General features: G+C 52.9%; 7 protein-coding genes across 7 annotated transcripts; 4 read left to right on the top strand and 3 right to left on the bottom strand.

Annotated features, from left to right (window-relative positions):
* Positions 1-625: 625 nt before the first annotated feature.
* Positions 626-2,146, top strand: PpBr36_09623 (uncharacterized protein; the record flags this gene model as incomplete). Its single annotated transcript, XM_029896744.1, has 5 exons — positions 626-767; positions 861-989; positions 1,108-1,196; positions 1,471-1,844; positions 1,963-2,146. 5 exons carry the CDS (start codon positions 626-628, stop codon positions 2,144-2,146), a joined length of 918 nt encoding a protein of 305 aa, XP_029744539.1.
* A 348-nt stretch (positions 2,147-2,494) lies between these two features.
* Positions 2,495-4,042, bottom strand: PpBr36_09624 (uncharacterized protein; the record flags this gene model as incomplete). Its single annotated transcript, XM_029896745.1, has 1 exon — positions 2,495-4,042. One exon carries the CDS (start codon positions 4,040-4,042, stop codon positions 2,495-2,497), a length of 1,548 nt encoding a protein of 515 aa, XP_029744534.1.
* A 558-nt stretch (positions 4,043-4,600) lies between these two features.
* PpBr36_09625 (uncharacterized protein) lies at positions 4,601-6,358 on the bottom strand (the record flags this gene model as incomplete). The annotated part of the gene is made up of 1 exon (XM_029896746.1): positions 4,601-6,358. The coding sequence occupies one exon, from the start codon at positions 6,356-6,358 to the stop codon at positions 4,601-4,603; it is 1,758 nt and encodes a 585-aa protein (XP_029744533.1).
* Positions 6,359-8,120: 1,762 nt separating this feature from the next.
* On the top strand, positions 8,121-8,856 carry PpBr36_09626 (uncharacterized protein; the record flags this gene model as incomplete). The annotated part of the gene is made up of 4 exons (XM_029896747.1): positions 8,121-8,146; positions 8,236-8,323; positions 8,409-8,485; positions 8,709-8,856. 4 exons carry the CDS (start codon positions 8,121-8,123, stop codon positions 8,854-8,856), a joined length of 339 nt encoding a protein of 112 aa, XP_029744536.1.
* A 507-nt stretch (positions 8,857-9,363) lies between these two features.
* Positions 9,364-10,512, top strand: PpBr36_09627 (uncharacterized protein; the record flags this gene model as incomplete). The annotated part of the gene is made up of 2 exons (XM_029896748.1): positions 9,364-10,021; positions 10,082-10,512. 2 exons carry the CDS (start codon positions 9,364-9,366, stop codon positions 10,510-10,512), a joined length of 1,089 nt encoding a protein of 362 aa, XP_029744535.1.
* Positions 10,513-11,071: 559 nt separating this feature from the next.
* Positions 11,072-11,382, top strand: PpBr36_09628 (uncharacterized protein; the record flags this gene model as incomplete). The annotated part of the gene is made up of 2 exons (XM_029896749.1): positions 11,072-11,149; positions 11,230-11,382. The coding sequence occupies 2 exons, from the start codon at positions 11,072-11,074 to the stop codon at positions 11,380-11,382; spliced, it is 231 nt and encodes a 76-aa protein (XP_029744532.1).
* Positions 11,383-11,903: 521 nt separating this feature from the next.
* PpBr36_09629 (uncharacterized protein) lies at positions 11,904-13,499 on the bottom strand (the record flags this gene model as incomplete). The annotated part of the gene is made up of 1 exon (XM_029896750.1): positions 11,904-13,499. One exon carries the CDS (start codon positions 13,497-13,499, stop codon positions 11,904-11,906), a length of 1,596 nt encoding a protein of 531 aa, XP_029744531.1.
* Positions 13,500-13,826: the final 327 nt, after the last annotated feature.

Here is a 13,826-nt window from a genome sequence, read left to right on the forward strand (position 1 = left end):
GGAATAATAATATGGTGTTAAATTTCTGTAGCGGTAATTTTATATTTGTTATTTCCGGCAATATAAAAACCAAATTGGCTAATAATTTCCTAATATTTATTAGCGATTAAACACCGCATATGCAACGCGCATGCAATATTTATTTCGTTTATATGGCTATTAACCCATAACAATTCCCAAAAATTTTGCATTTTTGGTTGGTTAAAAAGTTTAACATATGCATCGTATATGGTTTGCCTTATATTTTCAATTGGAAGATTTTCCAATTATATATGCAAATCCTGTGGGATTTTACCATTTGGAAATAACGGCATTATTAACCATTTATTTTTGCGTTTTGTTTGTTAGATGCCCAAGCAAAGGTTAAGCAATAAATGGGCGTTGCGTAAAAAAGAAAATTTTTTTTTAATCCCCATTTAATCGGTATATTAAATCGCCGATTCCGGGTTTTTATTTTTAATTATTCTTTTTATAGATAGCCAATTAGAATTTGTTATTTTGTTGAATCCCGTGCATCCCTTTTGGGATTCTGAACCCCCGGTCCTTTTACAGGATCCACTTTCTGAACCCCCTCCAGCGAGTTTCTGAACCGGGCTCAACTCGTCCCTCATGGGTAAGACCAAGCATGATTTTAATCTTTTCTACAAAACGCACGCGCCACACGTATGCACTTTACCCCGCCCCCAAGCCTTGGGGCGCCGCTAACGTCCCCAGGCACTTCAACGGCGCACTCATGTACTCGGTCGTTTCTGATCACCGTCTCTCAGGTAAATTTCAGCCCTCGACCTGGGACCTGGGCATATATTCCACCATGCAGGGCATGCCGCACTTTTAAAAAAAAAAAAAACTCAGCGCGCCAGAACCCGAGACGGGTAGATATGCCCCTGACCCTGTGCTTTTGTCGCTGCTCAACAGCCTCCCCTTTGTTTGCTTCTTCTCGGGGCTCGTCCAGGGCTCCCAAATCAGCAATAGATGGGTTCGTTGGACAAGTATGTAGGTAATGTGCGTCTGGGCGCTCGTCTCAGCGGACATAAGCGTGTCGGCGTAAGGACACGTGCAGGTGATGGGGGGCATGATGATTATTTAATTACTTGTACATTGGCATAGAGCTGGCAGCCGTGCCTATTGTTCAGTCTGAGATGGTGTGCGCTGCTGTAAGGGGCTTTATCGTAGGGACGTATCAGCTCCGATTGGGAGTATGATGTTCAATGTTTTGACTCCCGTACTGATCTTGAGTGACTGGCCAAAAACCAACTATCCTTTGTTAGCTTGGCCATGTCCTTGCCTCTTTGATCTGTCCTTCGACTAGCGATGTTGACTCCTACAACTCATAAATCATCCCCTACGGAACCATGTTCTTGATCCCTTCGATTTTGCTTTTATGCTGTGGCATATGCTCGAGGTAAGCTTCCATTAATGTTTGCGCAGACTGCCAAAGGCAACTCTTGTCTGATGATGGTTCTGCCCCAGCCCCTCCGCTGGCTATTGCTCCAAGATCGTGACGATGCCGTGCTCGCCTCGCTCAGACGACTACGTGTGGGCCGCTTCACAGAGGAGCAGATCACGGACGAGCTAGCCAGCTTCCGCAACACGATAAATGTTGCCGCCGGCAAGGGATCTTGGAAAGAGGTCTTCCAGGGCTCGAACCTCAAGCGTGCGTTGATTGTCTGCGGTGTCAACGTCTTCTTCCAGCTGACTGGCCACAGATTTGTGTCCGAATACGGCACCATATTCCTTCGATCGCTCGACACTTTCATCGCGTTTTCCATGTTGCTGATCAACTCGTGCATCAACACGCTGGTTATATTAACAACCATGTTCCTCTCCGACATGGTTGAGCGGGTGTAAGGAGAACCACCGACTCATATCGGGCTTCAGGGTGCTGACACGTCTGGACCAGCCCACTTTTGAGAACTGGCGCGTTCATCCAAACCGCCGGGCTGCTGACATATCAATGGGTAGACTCGACACTGTAGGCGGCAAGAAGGCCCCTCTGCCGATGCGTGAGGGGATAACGGATATGGTGACCTTATTCGACGTGAGTTTCAACCTTGATTGGGCTCTATTGGCTCACGTGGTCCCGACCGAGCTTCCTACTCTGAGGCTTCGGAACAAGATCCACGGCTTGGGGTCCGCCATCAAGTAGGCTTCTGAAACTACCAAGACACTGAGGGTAATCAGGTAACGTGGCTGCATAGCATCATTATACAATTCTTGGTCGCTTTTATCGTCCCATACCTCATGGATGATGCATACGCCGGCCTTGGCCCAGAGTGGGCTTCATCTTTGGCACAGCGAGTCCTTTACTAAACAAGAGAAGAGCCACAAGGAGCTGGCTGGATGAACGCTTGACATGCTGTAGACTTCGGATGGATGGCTGAATACCCCACAGATTGGTATCCCGCGCAAGATCCCGCTCGAGAAGTTTGACTGGTATAAACAGAAGAACAAAGGGGCATACTATTGCCCAATGGAATATTATTACTCAAATCTGTCATGACTCCAAGAACTTCTTGACGTTGCCGCCAATGTTTTCCAAATCCAACAAAAATGTATCGTGTCCAAACATGCTTTGTTCCTCACTCAACTCTACGTGGGTCACGCTCTTGTTCCCCACAGCCCGCAGCGCGTCAGCCACCTCACGCTGCTGCCAGGCCGGAAATAGGATATCGCTGGCCACGCCCATCACCAACGTCGGGTGTTGACTAAGTGGAGCCAACCCGCGCACCAAATCAGCCGGTGGTTGCGGGTATGGAGACGCAGACGCGGCCTCTGCCGGCTCCTCTGGTGACTGCTGCTCCTCGTAGGGGACATCCGGAAGCGTCAGCGTGCACGCCGCCTGCTCGTTCGCAGACGCCTCCTTCCCTGCCCTCATCTCCTCTTCCCTTGCCGTCCTCCTCTGCACAGTAGCCCGCTGGTTTTCTGCGCCCAAATCAAACAGGTCCATCGCCTTGCTGACATACAACAAACTGTTGGCGTCGTAGGTCAGACAGGCCTTTTCGCCGGCATGATCCAGATACGTCTCGATCAGAAAGTCGGGACACAGCGCCGGAGGCTTGTTGGGGTCGGCCCTGCGCCTGCCGAACCTCAGCTCCCACTCAGGACCGGACCTGTACGTGACGGTGGCGATCTCCCGGGCCAGCTTCATTCCAGCGTGGGGCGGGATCTGGTCCGGCTCGTAGTAGAATCCTCGGTTCCAATGCGGGTCCATCATCAGCACCTGACGCTGGGTGTGGCGCATCGCAATGCTGTAAGGATGGCTCCTCGCGCAGCCGCTGATGCTCACGATTCTAGCTACGCGGTCGGGGAAGAGCGTCGCCGCGGCGAGGGACTGCATGCCTCCCATGGAGCTCCCGACCGAGGCGTATAGCCTGTCGATGCCGAGGCTGTCGAGCAGGCGGAACTGGGCGCGTACCATGTCGCTAATGGTAAGGATGGGGAAGCGTGTCGCGTAGTGCTTGCCGTCCGCCGGGTCGAGCGACGAGGGACCGGTCGAGCCGTAGCAGCCGCCAATGACGTTGGTACATATTACAAAGTAGCGATCTGTATCGATGGCGCAGCCAGGGCCGATGAATCGCTCCCACCAACCGGGTTGGGGGTTCGCCTCGGTCGATCTCGCGTGTGAACTGGCCGAGAGGCCGGTGTGCAAGAGGACCACGTTGGACTTGTCGGCATTGAGCTTGCCCCATGTCTCGTATGCAATGTGAAAAGAGGGCAGCACGCCGCCCCAATCGAGAAGCAAGGGCGACTTGCAATGGTAGGATAGCGTTGCGCCCGCTGTGTATGATGGCTCGGGGCCGGAAGATGCAGAGGTTCGGGACGAAGACAGCTGAGCCGATCTTGACTCGAGCGCGTCAAGACAGGGAAATGCCATTGCTGGATTAGATGAGCCGCTGTGACGCGCGGGCGAGGCGTGCAAGGTTCGAGCATGTTGGGCGGCGGTTGCCCTTGCGGGAAACGGCTTCGGGAGTGTCGGGCGGGAGTGGAGTGATGTGCGGCCAGCCTGGCGGAGGCCAGCTCGAATGCTTCGCGAACTCTTCATGCCTATTACTGTATCTACCACGAACAGAGAAAAAGACGAAAAGAAGAGCGAGAAGAATGTCAAGGAAGAAAAATTCCTTCTTCTCATATAAATCAGCCGGCTGGCATGACTACAGATGCTACCCCCATTCTCGTCATTTTCATGATGGTACTGGTGTGGGGCCGGATGTCGGGATTCGGTGGTACGCGCGGTCCGCGCGGTCCGCAACCAGGAGATTCGGATGTTGCCATGTCACGTGTAGACGAATGGACTGTTTGGTTTGTCAGCGCGAGAACACGAGATATCGATTGGGACCATGGGAACAATGAGGCTTAAAAAAGTACCCTGGAAGCTGAATTGATTTTACAGTGTGTATGTCGTTCAACTAGGTACTATGAATATGCAATGAGCAAAGCCAACTTTTCCCCCAGAAACGCCACCTAGATCCAATTTATGCACAAAATACAATTATTTTACTTTTTGTTCCCCTTTGGTTTCTTGACATAATACTGACTGACTCATCTTCCTCTATGCAGATTCCACAAACAGCAACAGCAGAATCGCTCTTCCTCTTACTGCTCACGTCTCCGCCCATCTGGCAATGGTAATGACCGTGGTGTACACCATCGCAACCAATCCTACAACCATCATGGCAATATCGCCGGCCTTGACCCACGGGCGCTCAGCAACGCCCGTGTAATGAAGGTAAGCTGGGTAGATGTAAACCAGCGGCACACAAGCAAAACTGCCAATGAGAGCGACGAACTTGTCAAGATCGCTTGCGCCGAAAGCAGCAACCACACCGGAAAAGACTACCAGCGCAGTCCTGAACCCGTTCTTCTTCCACTTGGTGAGGCTGTCCCTCCTGCCCGAGGCGCGACCAAAGATCTTGAGCTCGATGGTACGCATCGCCGGGAAGAGCTGCACGGGTGTACCCACCAAGACAGCCATGGCATAAAGGAACTGAACGGCATTGACGAGCTTGCTGGATTGTGGAAAGTTGGTGATAACTTCCACGGACACGTTCTCTCCAAACGTACCGTAGCACAGCACACCGACTGAAGTGAAGATGACTGTAATGATGACCATGACAGTCAATAGCAGCTTGCTAAAGTGTTCAGGCTGCTTCATGCTCGACTGGATTGGCAAGATCAGGCCGATGCCTTCAAAGGTAAAAATAGCAGAGCCGATGGTCATGGTCCAGTCGCGAGGGTTGAAGAGCTCAATGCTGGGATGGAAGCCTCCATGTTTACTTATCCAGGAGATGTCATACCAGTAAATGTAGGTAAGACCAATCAGGATGAAGACATCTGCAAGAAGAGCAGCCGGGCCGAGCTTCGAGATGTTGCGGATGAAGGCCAAGGGTATCAGAATGATTAGTTGGATGCCGATAAGCGCATTCGTACCGAGCGGCTTCGCGTTGGGTGTGACGGCGTCAAAGAAGGATGCCAGATTCTCTGCGGTAAAAATGAGGCCTGCACAGACGAAGCCGAGTTGTGAGAGAGTGATCGAGATGAGAATGAGCTGACGCAGCCTCTTGCCGACAATGATCTGGCCAAGATCTCCGTATCCACCCCCTCCATACTTGGTCCTGCATGCGAGAAGCATTTCGAAACATATCATGGTAACGGCAGAGACAACAATCAGGGTGATTGCGGAGAACAGCATACCGCCGTTCTTGAAAGCCTTGGGCAGAAACATGATACCGGTACCAACGAAAGCCTTCAGCAGAGTGAAAAACGACTTCATGTTGGAAGCATCACCTTGCTGTCTGAGTCGCTTGGAGCTCTGTCTTCTTCCAAGAAGCGGTCGACGTTCGCCCTGCTCTTCCTCATCTTCCACAACGGCAACTTCGTCCTCATCATCGGACTCTTCGAGATCTTCACCGGCAAAATTGCCATACAGCTCAAGGAAAGATATAAAGTTCCTCGTCACCGGCTCCGCGATATTGCTGACGTTTCTGGCCTGCCTTTGCAAGAACTGGCGCCTTAGGCCTCCCGGCGCCATCTGCTCCTGTATAGGGAGGTCATCATGCTCAAGATCTGGGACAATTAATGGCGCATGTTGGTGGGTGTTGGAAAATGTTGCAGCTCGCTTGTGCAACTGCTGACGCTTGCTCTTGGCAGCAATTTTGTACAGATCACGGTGAATATCACCACCCTGCAACCTAAGTGACGACTCTGGCGTGTCCCGGACAGAGTTTGAAGAACTGCCGGCGCCTTCTGCTGTTGGAGTGGCAGGATCAAAAGTATACTCATACCCGGGATCCAAGTGCCGCTCAAGAACCGCGGCTCCCTTGGAATCGGGGCCCGCGATCGTTTGCGGTGTGTCGGTCATGGCGGCGGCTTTCTGCAGGCTCTCTACACAAAACTTCAGAGTGTGGATGGGAATTATAATATCGAGAACGATTCAGAGTCTAAAAGAAGGGAGAAGAAGAAATTCGGTCCCCACGGTGTGCTGCAAGGTTGTTAAAAACGACTGGGGGCGAGTGAAAAGTTCAGATGATGTGTGCACGGGCCGCTGACATCACCGTTTGTTTCACCGCAGGAAACAACATAGGGCTAGAGATAGTTGCAGTAAAACTCCTGCAGCGAGTAGAGAGCAGAGATTTGGGCTACTTAGTGGTAAGAATCTGTTATTAGAGGCAAGCTATTGTTCATTGAGAGTCACCAATTTATTATAATGTCGACTTGTTCAAAGGTGGTGTTATTCAATCTGGCTCACTATCTCTAGCGCCTGGAACACGTGTGGGGAAGATCGGTCTATCGTCAGGTGCGGGAGTTGAAAGACACTGTCACGTATAAGGTCACGTGAAGACCTGGGACCAATGTCACTGTCCAACTAGTGTGCGCGTACTGTGCGGATGAGGTCAAAAAGTGTAACCACAAAATTGGAGGCACAGGGTTATGCAAATCCGAAGAAGGGTCTTGGAGTGTTGGAAGTGCATCCTAGTGGGAAGTTATACAAAGTAGGTGTCGGCCACAACTTTTTACAAGCTAGGTAGAATACGGCAAAATCTGTGAAATGGCGGACACGGGATCGCCAGCGCAGACAAAGAGGGTCCCTCCCTTCACGTGGGAAAGGTGAGTTGGCAGCCTGCTGCGCCCCGAGGGCGACGATTGGACGGCATCGGCCGTAGACAGGAATCACCGCCGAGAGGCCGCCTAGGCCGCGTACGAAAAAGTGTGGCATTGCTGCCGCCCAATCGAAGTCATCACATGGATTAATCATGGTGTCCTTATTAACTGCCAAATTGAGCTCCACCCCCTTGTGAGCTTTAAGGCTAGGGCAGCTTGATCGGTGGTCGGCATCCTTCTCATCCAAAACCATTTATGCGACCGATAAACCACCACCGTTTGGGAAATTTTCCGACAAAAAAACATTGTGTATAAGCTTCGGGATCACACGAACCCTGTCAATGCTTGTTTATTTCGCCCTGAAAAGCTGGTAAAGTATACTGCGAGACTTTTGCTGCGCCTGGCTCTGACGGCGACGACATGCCCCAGGGTACGGGGCGACCAGATCTTCTCTCCTTCAGCCATCCCTCTCCGCGGCGCCGACAGGCGCTGCATGCCCTGCACTTTCAAGCTCGGGGGGCTCTTAGTGATTGGATCAGCCCCTCAGCCAAGGTCCTCAGCCAAGATGGCCAAGGTGGATGCGCGCTGACGCGGCCAACAGCAGTTGCGACTCAAATCTGCCCAGACTTCGCCAGAGTCTCAATTTCCGTTGGGTGGGACTGCTTCTATTTTGGACCGTAGCACTGTATCTCAGAGTTAGATTAACCGCCTGCCCCACAGTGGGAATATTGACATATTCAGCAGTCCCTCGACAATCCTTATTGCAATGTGCTGGGACGGTGGGACCCTTGACCCCAGGCGTCCCCTTAGTTTTTTTTCCTTCGTATGTTCCGGATCCTTGTGCCGGGGACTGTTTTCTTCAAGACTCCGATTGCGCCCAAATATCTGGGCCGTTACCCTGGATATTTTCTCAATTTTCACTCAATCGAAACATTTCCCGCTTCTTACACATTCCTTTCTAGTCCTTTGCGCCATACATTAATCTTTTCGATATCGACCCTTTTGTCTTCTAATCCACTACCATGTCTCAATACCCTCCTCAGCAGCAGTATGTTTCTTGAATCCGCAGCTGATAACCATGGCGACGCATGCGCGACCAAGAGTGATCAAATTCTAACATGTCCTTTCCGTCGATAGGATGCCTTACGGCTCACCGCCGCCTCCGGCTGGCTATCCTCAGGGACAGCCTCCCCAGCAGGGAGGATACTACCCTCCTCCCCAGCCCGTACGTCCTATTCCGACTCAAGCACTCAATGCTCAAATCGCATCGCGACCGAGTTTCTTACTGACCCGAATATGTGATGTTGCAGATGGGCTACTACCCTCCCCAACAGCAGGCTCCCCCGCCACAGGAAGAGAAGAAGGACCGTGGCTGTCTCTACGGATGGTGAGTTTGCCGATCGAGTAATCTTGTTTCGTTGATCGCTAGTGGCTAACAATATTTGTCTCGTCAGCTTGGCAACCCTCTGCTGTTGTTGGCTGTGTGGAGAGTCATGCGAATGTTGTCTGGAGTGCTTGTTCTGCTGCTGCGACTAAGAAACGGCGATACAAGAGAACGAATAACTAAAGATGGAAAACGACCGGAGCGTTGGGTGTGCAACTCAGCACAGGAGAGTAATCTGGAAGTCGGCCGTCTACTCTCGCCAGGCTGAAGGGGAGCGGATGATATCCGGAGCATCAAAGGAGGAGCTCGACATAACAACACGACAGGCGACGCGCGGTTCGCCCAAGACAATTTCCTTTACGTACTGCTTTTAATGTCTCTTTTTTTATCATTTATCTCTGTACCAGACCAGATGTTGTTGTTGCGGGACGTTGACAAATGACAATGAATTCTCCAACGGGATCCTAGTGTAGGGCTGTCGCAGGTACGGTAACATGCCGATTGTTAGCGCGTGAATTTTAGTTGTCAGAGCTTTGACCCAAGCCACCAGAGCACAAAGCTGCTGCTCTTGTAGGTTTAGTTTTCGCCACAACAGGTCGCTGGTGCTCCCGACCCCAATACATACGTCATCAGCACTACATGACCTTGCTGGGCCGTCCTTGTCGTACTTGGTATGCAAACGAACTTAGTGACGAGGCCTCCCGTTTTGCTCACAATAAAAAGTTCCGTATTGCACCTCGATTTAAGTTCCATGCTAATTACAGCTCCTATACGCCCTTCTCAGCAATCCTGGACGGAATAACCTACTGCGTAGTACTTACGGCATTAGCAAAACAAAAGCTCCCGACCAAACGCAACCTACCCCTCCACTGAAGCCAAAAATGGACAACCATCCTCAATTTCCGCTTCAACGCCACCCCATCCCCGCCCGTGGTCCTCCTCCCGTCATCCCCACCGACGACATCGACGCCACCCCCGAACCCAGCCAGCCAACCGCCAACAGCACGCACGATTCAGAAACGCACTCGGACGAGATGGGCAGCTCCACCTCACGACCGGCGCACTACCAGCCCAGCGCGCTCGATGTGCTGGTCACCAAGGCCATGCTGGCCAAGGGCATGAACCTTCCGCTCGAGGTGGTTGATCTAGTTGTGGATTTTGCAGAGTACTGGCCGCACACGACGACGCACGTCGAGCGGCCCAGCCGCCCCAACAGGTTCGGCACCCGCCCGGACGAGAACAACTTTCTGCTCCGCACGCCGCCGGTCGGCTTTGTGAGGGTGCCCCACCCGGACCCCGAGAGGTACACCAAAGAGCCCGTCAAGGTACTGCGCCTTTCGGATGAGCACCCGGTCGAGCAGTTTCAAAAGTGGATCGGGTCGCCCGTCCCGCCCGTGCAGCATCCGTGCAGGAAGGTGGTTTTCACCATCAAGAGCAGAGACCAGGGCTGGGGTGGAGATTCGCGAGATCATGGCACGTACCATGGATCGTGGACGTGGTTTGAGGCTGGGCTGGAGAGGATAGATGCTAGTGGTGACTGTGAGCTTTATCCGTCTGCTTCTGTAGCGAGGACTGAACTAAAGACGCTGACTTTTCTAGGCGGTGACCATTGCCCAGATACAACCGACCAGCCAGCCCAAGACCAACAATCCGGCTCGTCTTCGAGCTCACGGCCCGAGATTTCCATCTGCGCCCTACGATCGATCAAACCTCAAGTCAACAGCGATGGAGAACGCACTCATTTCGACTTTCCACTCATGCCAGCCGACGACAAGGTGCAATGCAACAAGACGGCACACAGCGATTACATCACGCACGTCGTAGAGTGGCGTGCGACGGACAACATTGATCCCGAGTCCGCCGAGGCTGATGAGCTGGAAAAGATGGGCCGCGGCAGAGCATCCGGTACTGGCGAGTTTGTGAGGAATCTCAAGCTAGGAGACACCGTGACGCTGTGGTCAAAAACAAGGTTCCAAGGCTGGGCGAATAATGTTGAAAGCGCTAGAGTAGATGTATATTGGGCCATTTGAGAAACCGATCATCTCGGGTCATGTTTGCCCTGTTGAGTCAGATTGGCCATGGAAAGGTTACAGGTTGGAGGAACCCCGGTTGGTATCGATGCTGTTGTTGCATGATTACTTTGTAGTTTAAGCTATGGATGAGCAGTTTAAGCTGCAACTCCACCCAGGTTCGCTGCACCTTGCTCCTCGGTACTCAATGCCGCCATCGTTTTCCCCTTCCAAGGCTGCTCGACAGATCGCGATTTAGCACATTTCACGCTGCATTGTGGAGAACATTGGGTCGTTTCACGGCTTTTCGTCCGACTTGGAGCCCCAGATATGACGTTTACCCTTGGCGATGATGAACGAGTCAATGACGTCAACCTAAAAGCAGCGCTATATCGACTTGTATAAAAAGAAGAAGACGCCTGGATGCCTAGCTCGTAGGGGGGAGTAGAAGTACATCACATACCTATCGAAAAACGCTTGCTACAACTCGAAATAGCGTGCAAACACTCCGCCGGCCGCCAATAACCTATTGATACCAAACCCCCATCAATCTTTTCGCCAAACCAACCACATCACCAAAATGCCTCGCGACGGATCCGGCAGGTCTCACAACGATGTCGAGGACAAGCCCGAGATTGCTCACGGTGCCGACCAGCCTGTAAGTGTATTAGAGTTTTCAGAGATTCCGACTGCCCAATCGGCAGGCAGGTGGAAACAAGGCACTGACCAGCTTTGCAGGGAAGCGACGTCGACAGGTCCAACAAGGCTGCTGCTATGCCAGAGGGAGAGAAGGGCCTGGCCATCGAGGGCATGAACGCCAGTGGTGGTACCTCGCAAGGGCTTAGCGAGGGACCCAACGTCGGTCAGGGCAAGGGTGCATCCAAGAAATGATTGGGATAGATGCAGTAATATAGTATGAATGGAATATTGACCAGCACTGGGAATTTTCATGTTATACAAGAAATGAGACAATGTTAAAGAATTGAGTAAAAACAAATAAAACCCCCTGATGCGGAGTTGGCAATCGAGTGATATATGATCTCACAAGATGAGGATGTGTAATCCACGTTGGATGTACGAGCGGTTGGAGTTCTCAGCGGGTGCATTTTATAGCCTACAAATGCCCAGAACTGAAAAGTTAGCTTTATCAACGGCATCAAAACTGAAAGACAGCATGAGTGATAATATTTATGGATAGAAAATGGAAATGACAAAAGGGAGGGTTGCGAAGCTGCAAAAATGAAAGCATCTCTCTGTCCGGGAATTGAACCCGGGTCTCAAGCGTGACAAGCTTGCATACTAACCACTATACTAACAAAGATTGTTGCTTGGTATGTAGTTGGAACGGCAAAATTATGACCGTATTGCAACCCCACACTGCTGACAGCCCTTACTCGCCAAGATCTTGCTCCCTACATTGCATGTGCAAATACGCGATATTCCTGTATAGGGAGTTTTTCCTCCCAGCGTTGTAGTTTTCCATCACGATATCGAACAAACCTGGCCATACTGCCTCTCGCAGGAGCTTGCCTCTTGGCAAGTCCATTGTCGCCTTTTCCAAGAACCGCCTTCATCAGGACTGGGTCCAAGGCATCCCACAGTCTCATTCTCTCCGGTACCGCTTTCAGTGGGTCGTGGGACCACGCGGCTGGGTTATCCCCGAAAGAGACACTTCGAAATTCACGCACGGAATCCCCGCCGTCCCGCCACCTCCATGGCGCCAAATCCACGTCGTGCTCCAGCTCCACGCACCTGCGCGCAGTGTAGGCCATGCGGTCGACACGGAACAAGCCCTCGCGCGCGGCGGACAGCTCCCACAGGAGCGCCAGCGCCTGCAGCCTCAGTTCCAGGACTCGACACCTCACTGCTGTGAAGAATAGGATCGGCAGCACGCCCATGTCTGACGCAAAACTGAATTGGACAGGAGGCGCCGTGGTGGTGCTGGCTTCAGACTTGTGAGGTGGCGGCTCCGTTGTCGAGTTGGATGGCCGCTGCCCTGCCGAGGCCTGTCCACTGCCGCGCATCTCGTAGCCGAGAGCTACAACCTTGCGGAACGAGTCAATGTGCCGATCGAACGCCATCTGACCCTCGTCTGGTGAGTAGTTCGCCGTCAGCCACACCTGCAAGACCAAACACCGCATCTGCAGCAAGGACGACTTCCACGAATCCCCCGGGTCGATTGGTGTCGCTGCGGCCGCGGCTCGGGACAGAAATTTGTGCATGCCGTCCTGCCAGCGACGCATCGACTCTAGGACCATCTGCTGTTCCGCGCGCATGTCCTCGGGTATCGGGGTGCCGCTTAGGGGCCCACCCCGGTACGGATCCCGGTAGTCCTCTTCTGGCTGACCGGCGTCGCAACCGCGAGGGATGCGGTACGGGTCAGCCCTGCGGATGAGGCGGATCGCACGGGGCGTCAAGGATTCCATGCTGGCCGCGGCGTCATCCAGGGCGTGGAAGCGTCCTGCCGGGTGGAAATCCTCAGACAGAGCCGGGAAGGAGTCGGGCACGCTGCCGAAGAAGTAGGGAAACACGGCCAGGCGGCGCAAAGTGGGCAGGATCTTGTCGCGCGTCCAGGGGCTCACCGTCTTGGTGTTGTTCATGATGAGCACGCCGTGGCGGCAGTGATCAACGGCAGCGAGCCGGTTCTGCTGGAGGATCTCGAGGTTGACGAATATTATGCACACTACTACGGCCAGCTGGTCATCGGCGCAGTTTACCATGTGTCGGATCGCCTTGTTGTACTCGTCCGTGGCCAGTCTGTTCTGGCCTATTGCTGATGTGGCGGGGTTCATGTGAGATGGGTCGCCCACGACAGACACCTCAAAGACGGTGCTGATGGCCGTCAAGGCGTGGCGCACTGCTGGCTCAGTGCTGGCCATCTGCGGAACTGTTTTCCTCCAGAACTCATCTCTAATGCCTTTGGAGAGGGTGGGTGCGACCACACTGTCAAAGAACTGCAGGGCCCGGCCCTGGCTGCTATCCAGCCCAGGGAAACTAGACGGCAGCATCGGCAGTATGCTGCGCTGCCGATTCGCGAACCCTGGCAACACCAAGACGCGGCCATGGTGTGGTGGCACCCTGACATGTCCGACGGGAGCGATGGGGGTTGGATGAAAAATTCCCGGGTTCGTCGGGATGTTGTAGCCGTCACAGGACCTACCCGTATCTATGCATCTCCTGCATGCTGGCTTTTCCTCACCACATTTGACCTTGCGTATTCTTTTGGCGGGTCAGCAACTAGACTGAATAAAAGGTAAGGCCGCCACGCCCAGCCCGACAAGACTTACTTGCATGTCTTGCACCCCGTCCTCACTTTCTTGTTTCCCTTGCGCGCC

This window comes from Pyricularia pennisetigena, assembly GCF_004337985.1.
Source record: "Pyricularia pennisetigena strain Br36 chromosome 7 map unlocalized Pyricularia_pennisetigena_Br36_Scf_8, whole genome shotgun sequence".
Classification (NCBI taxonomy): domain Eukaryota; kingdom Fungi; phylum Ascomycota; class Sordariomycetes; order Magnaporthales; family Pyriculariaceae; genus Pyricularia; species Pyricularia pennisetigena.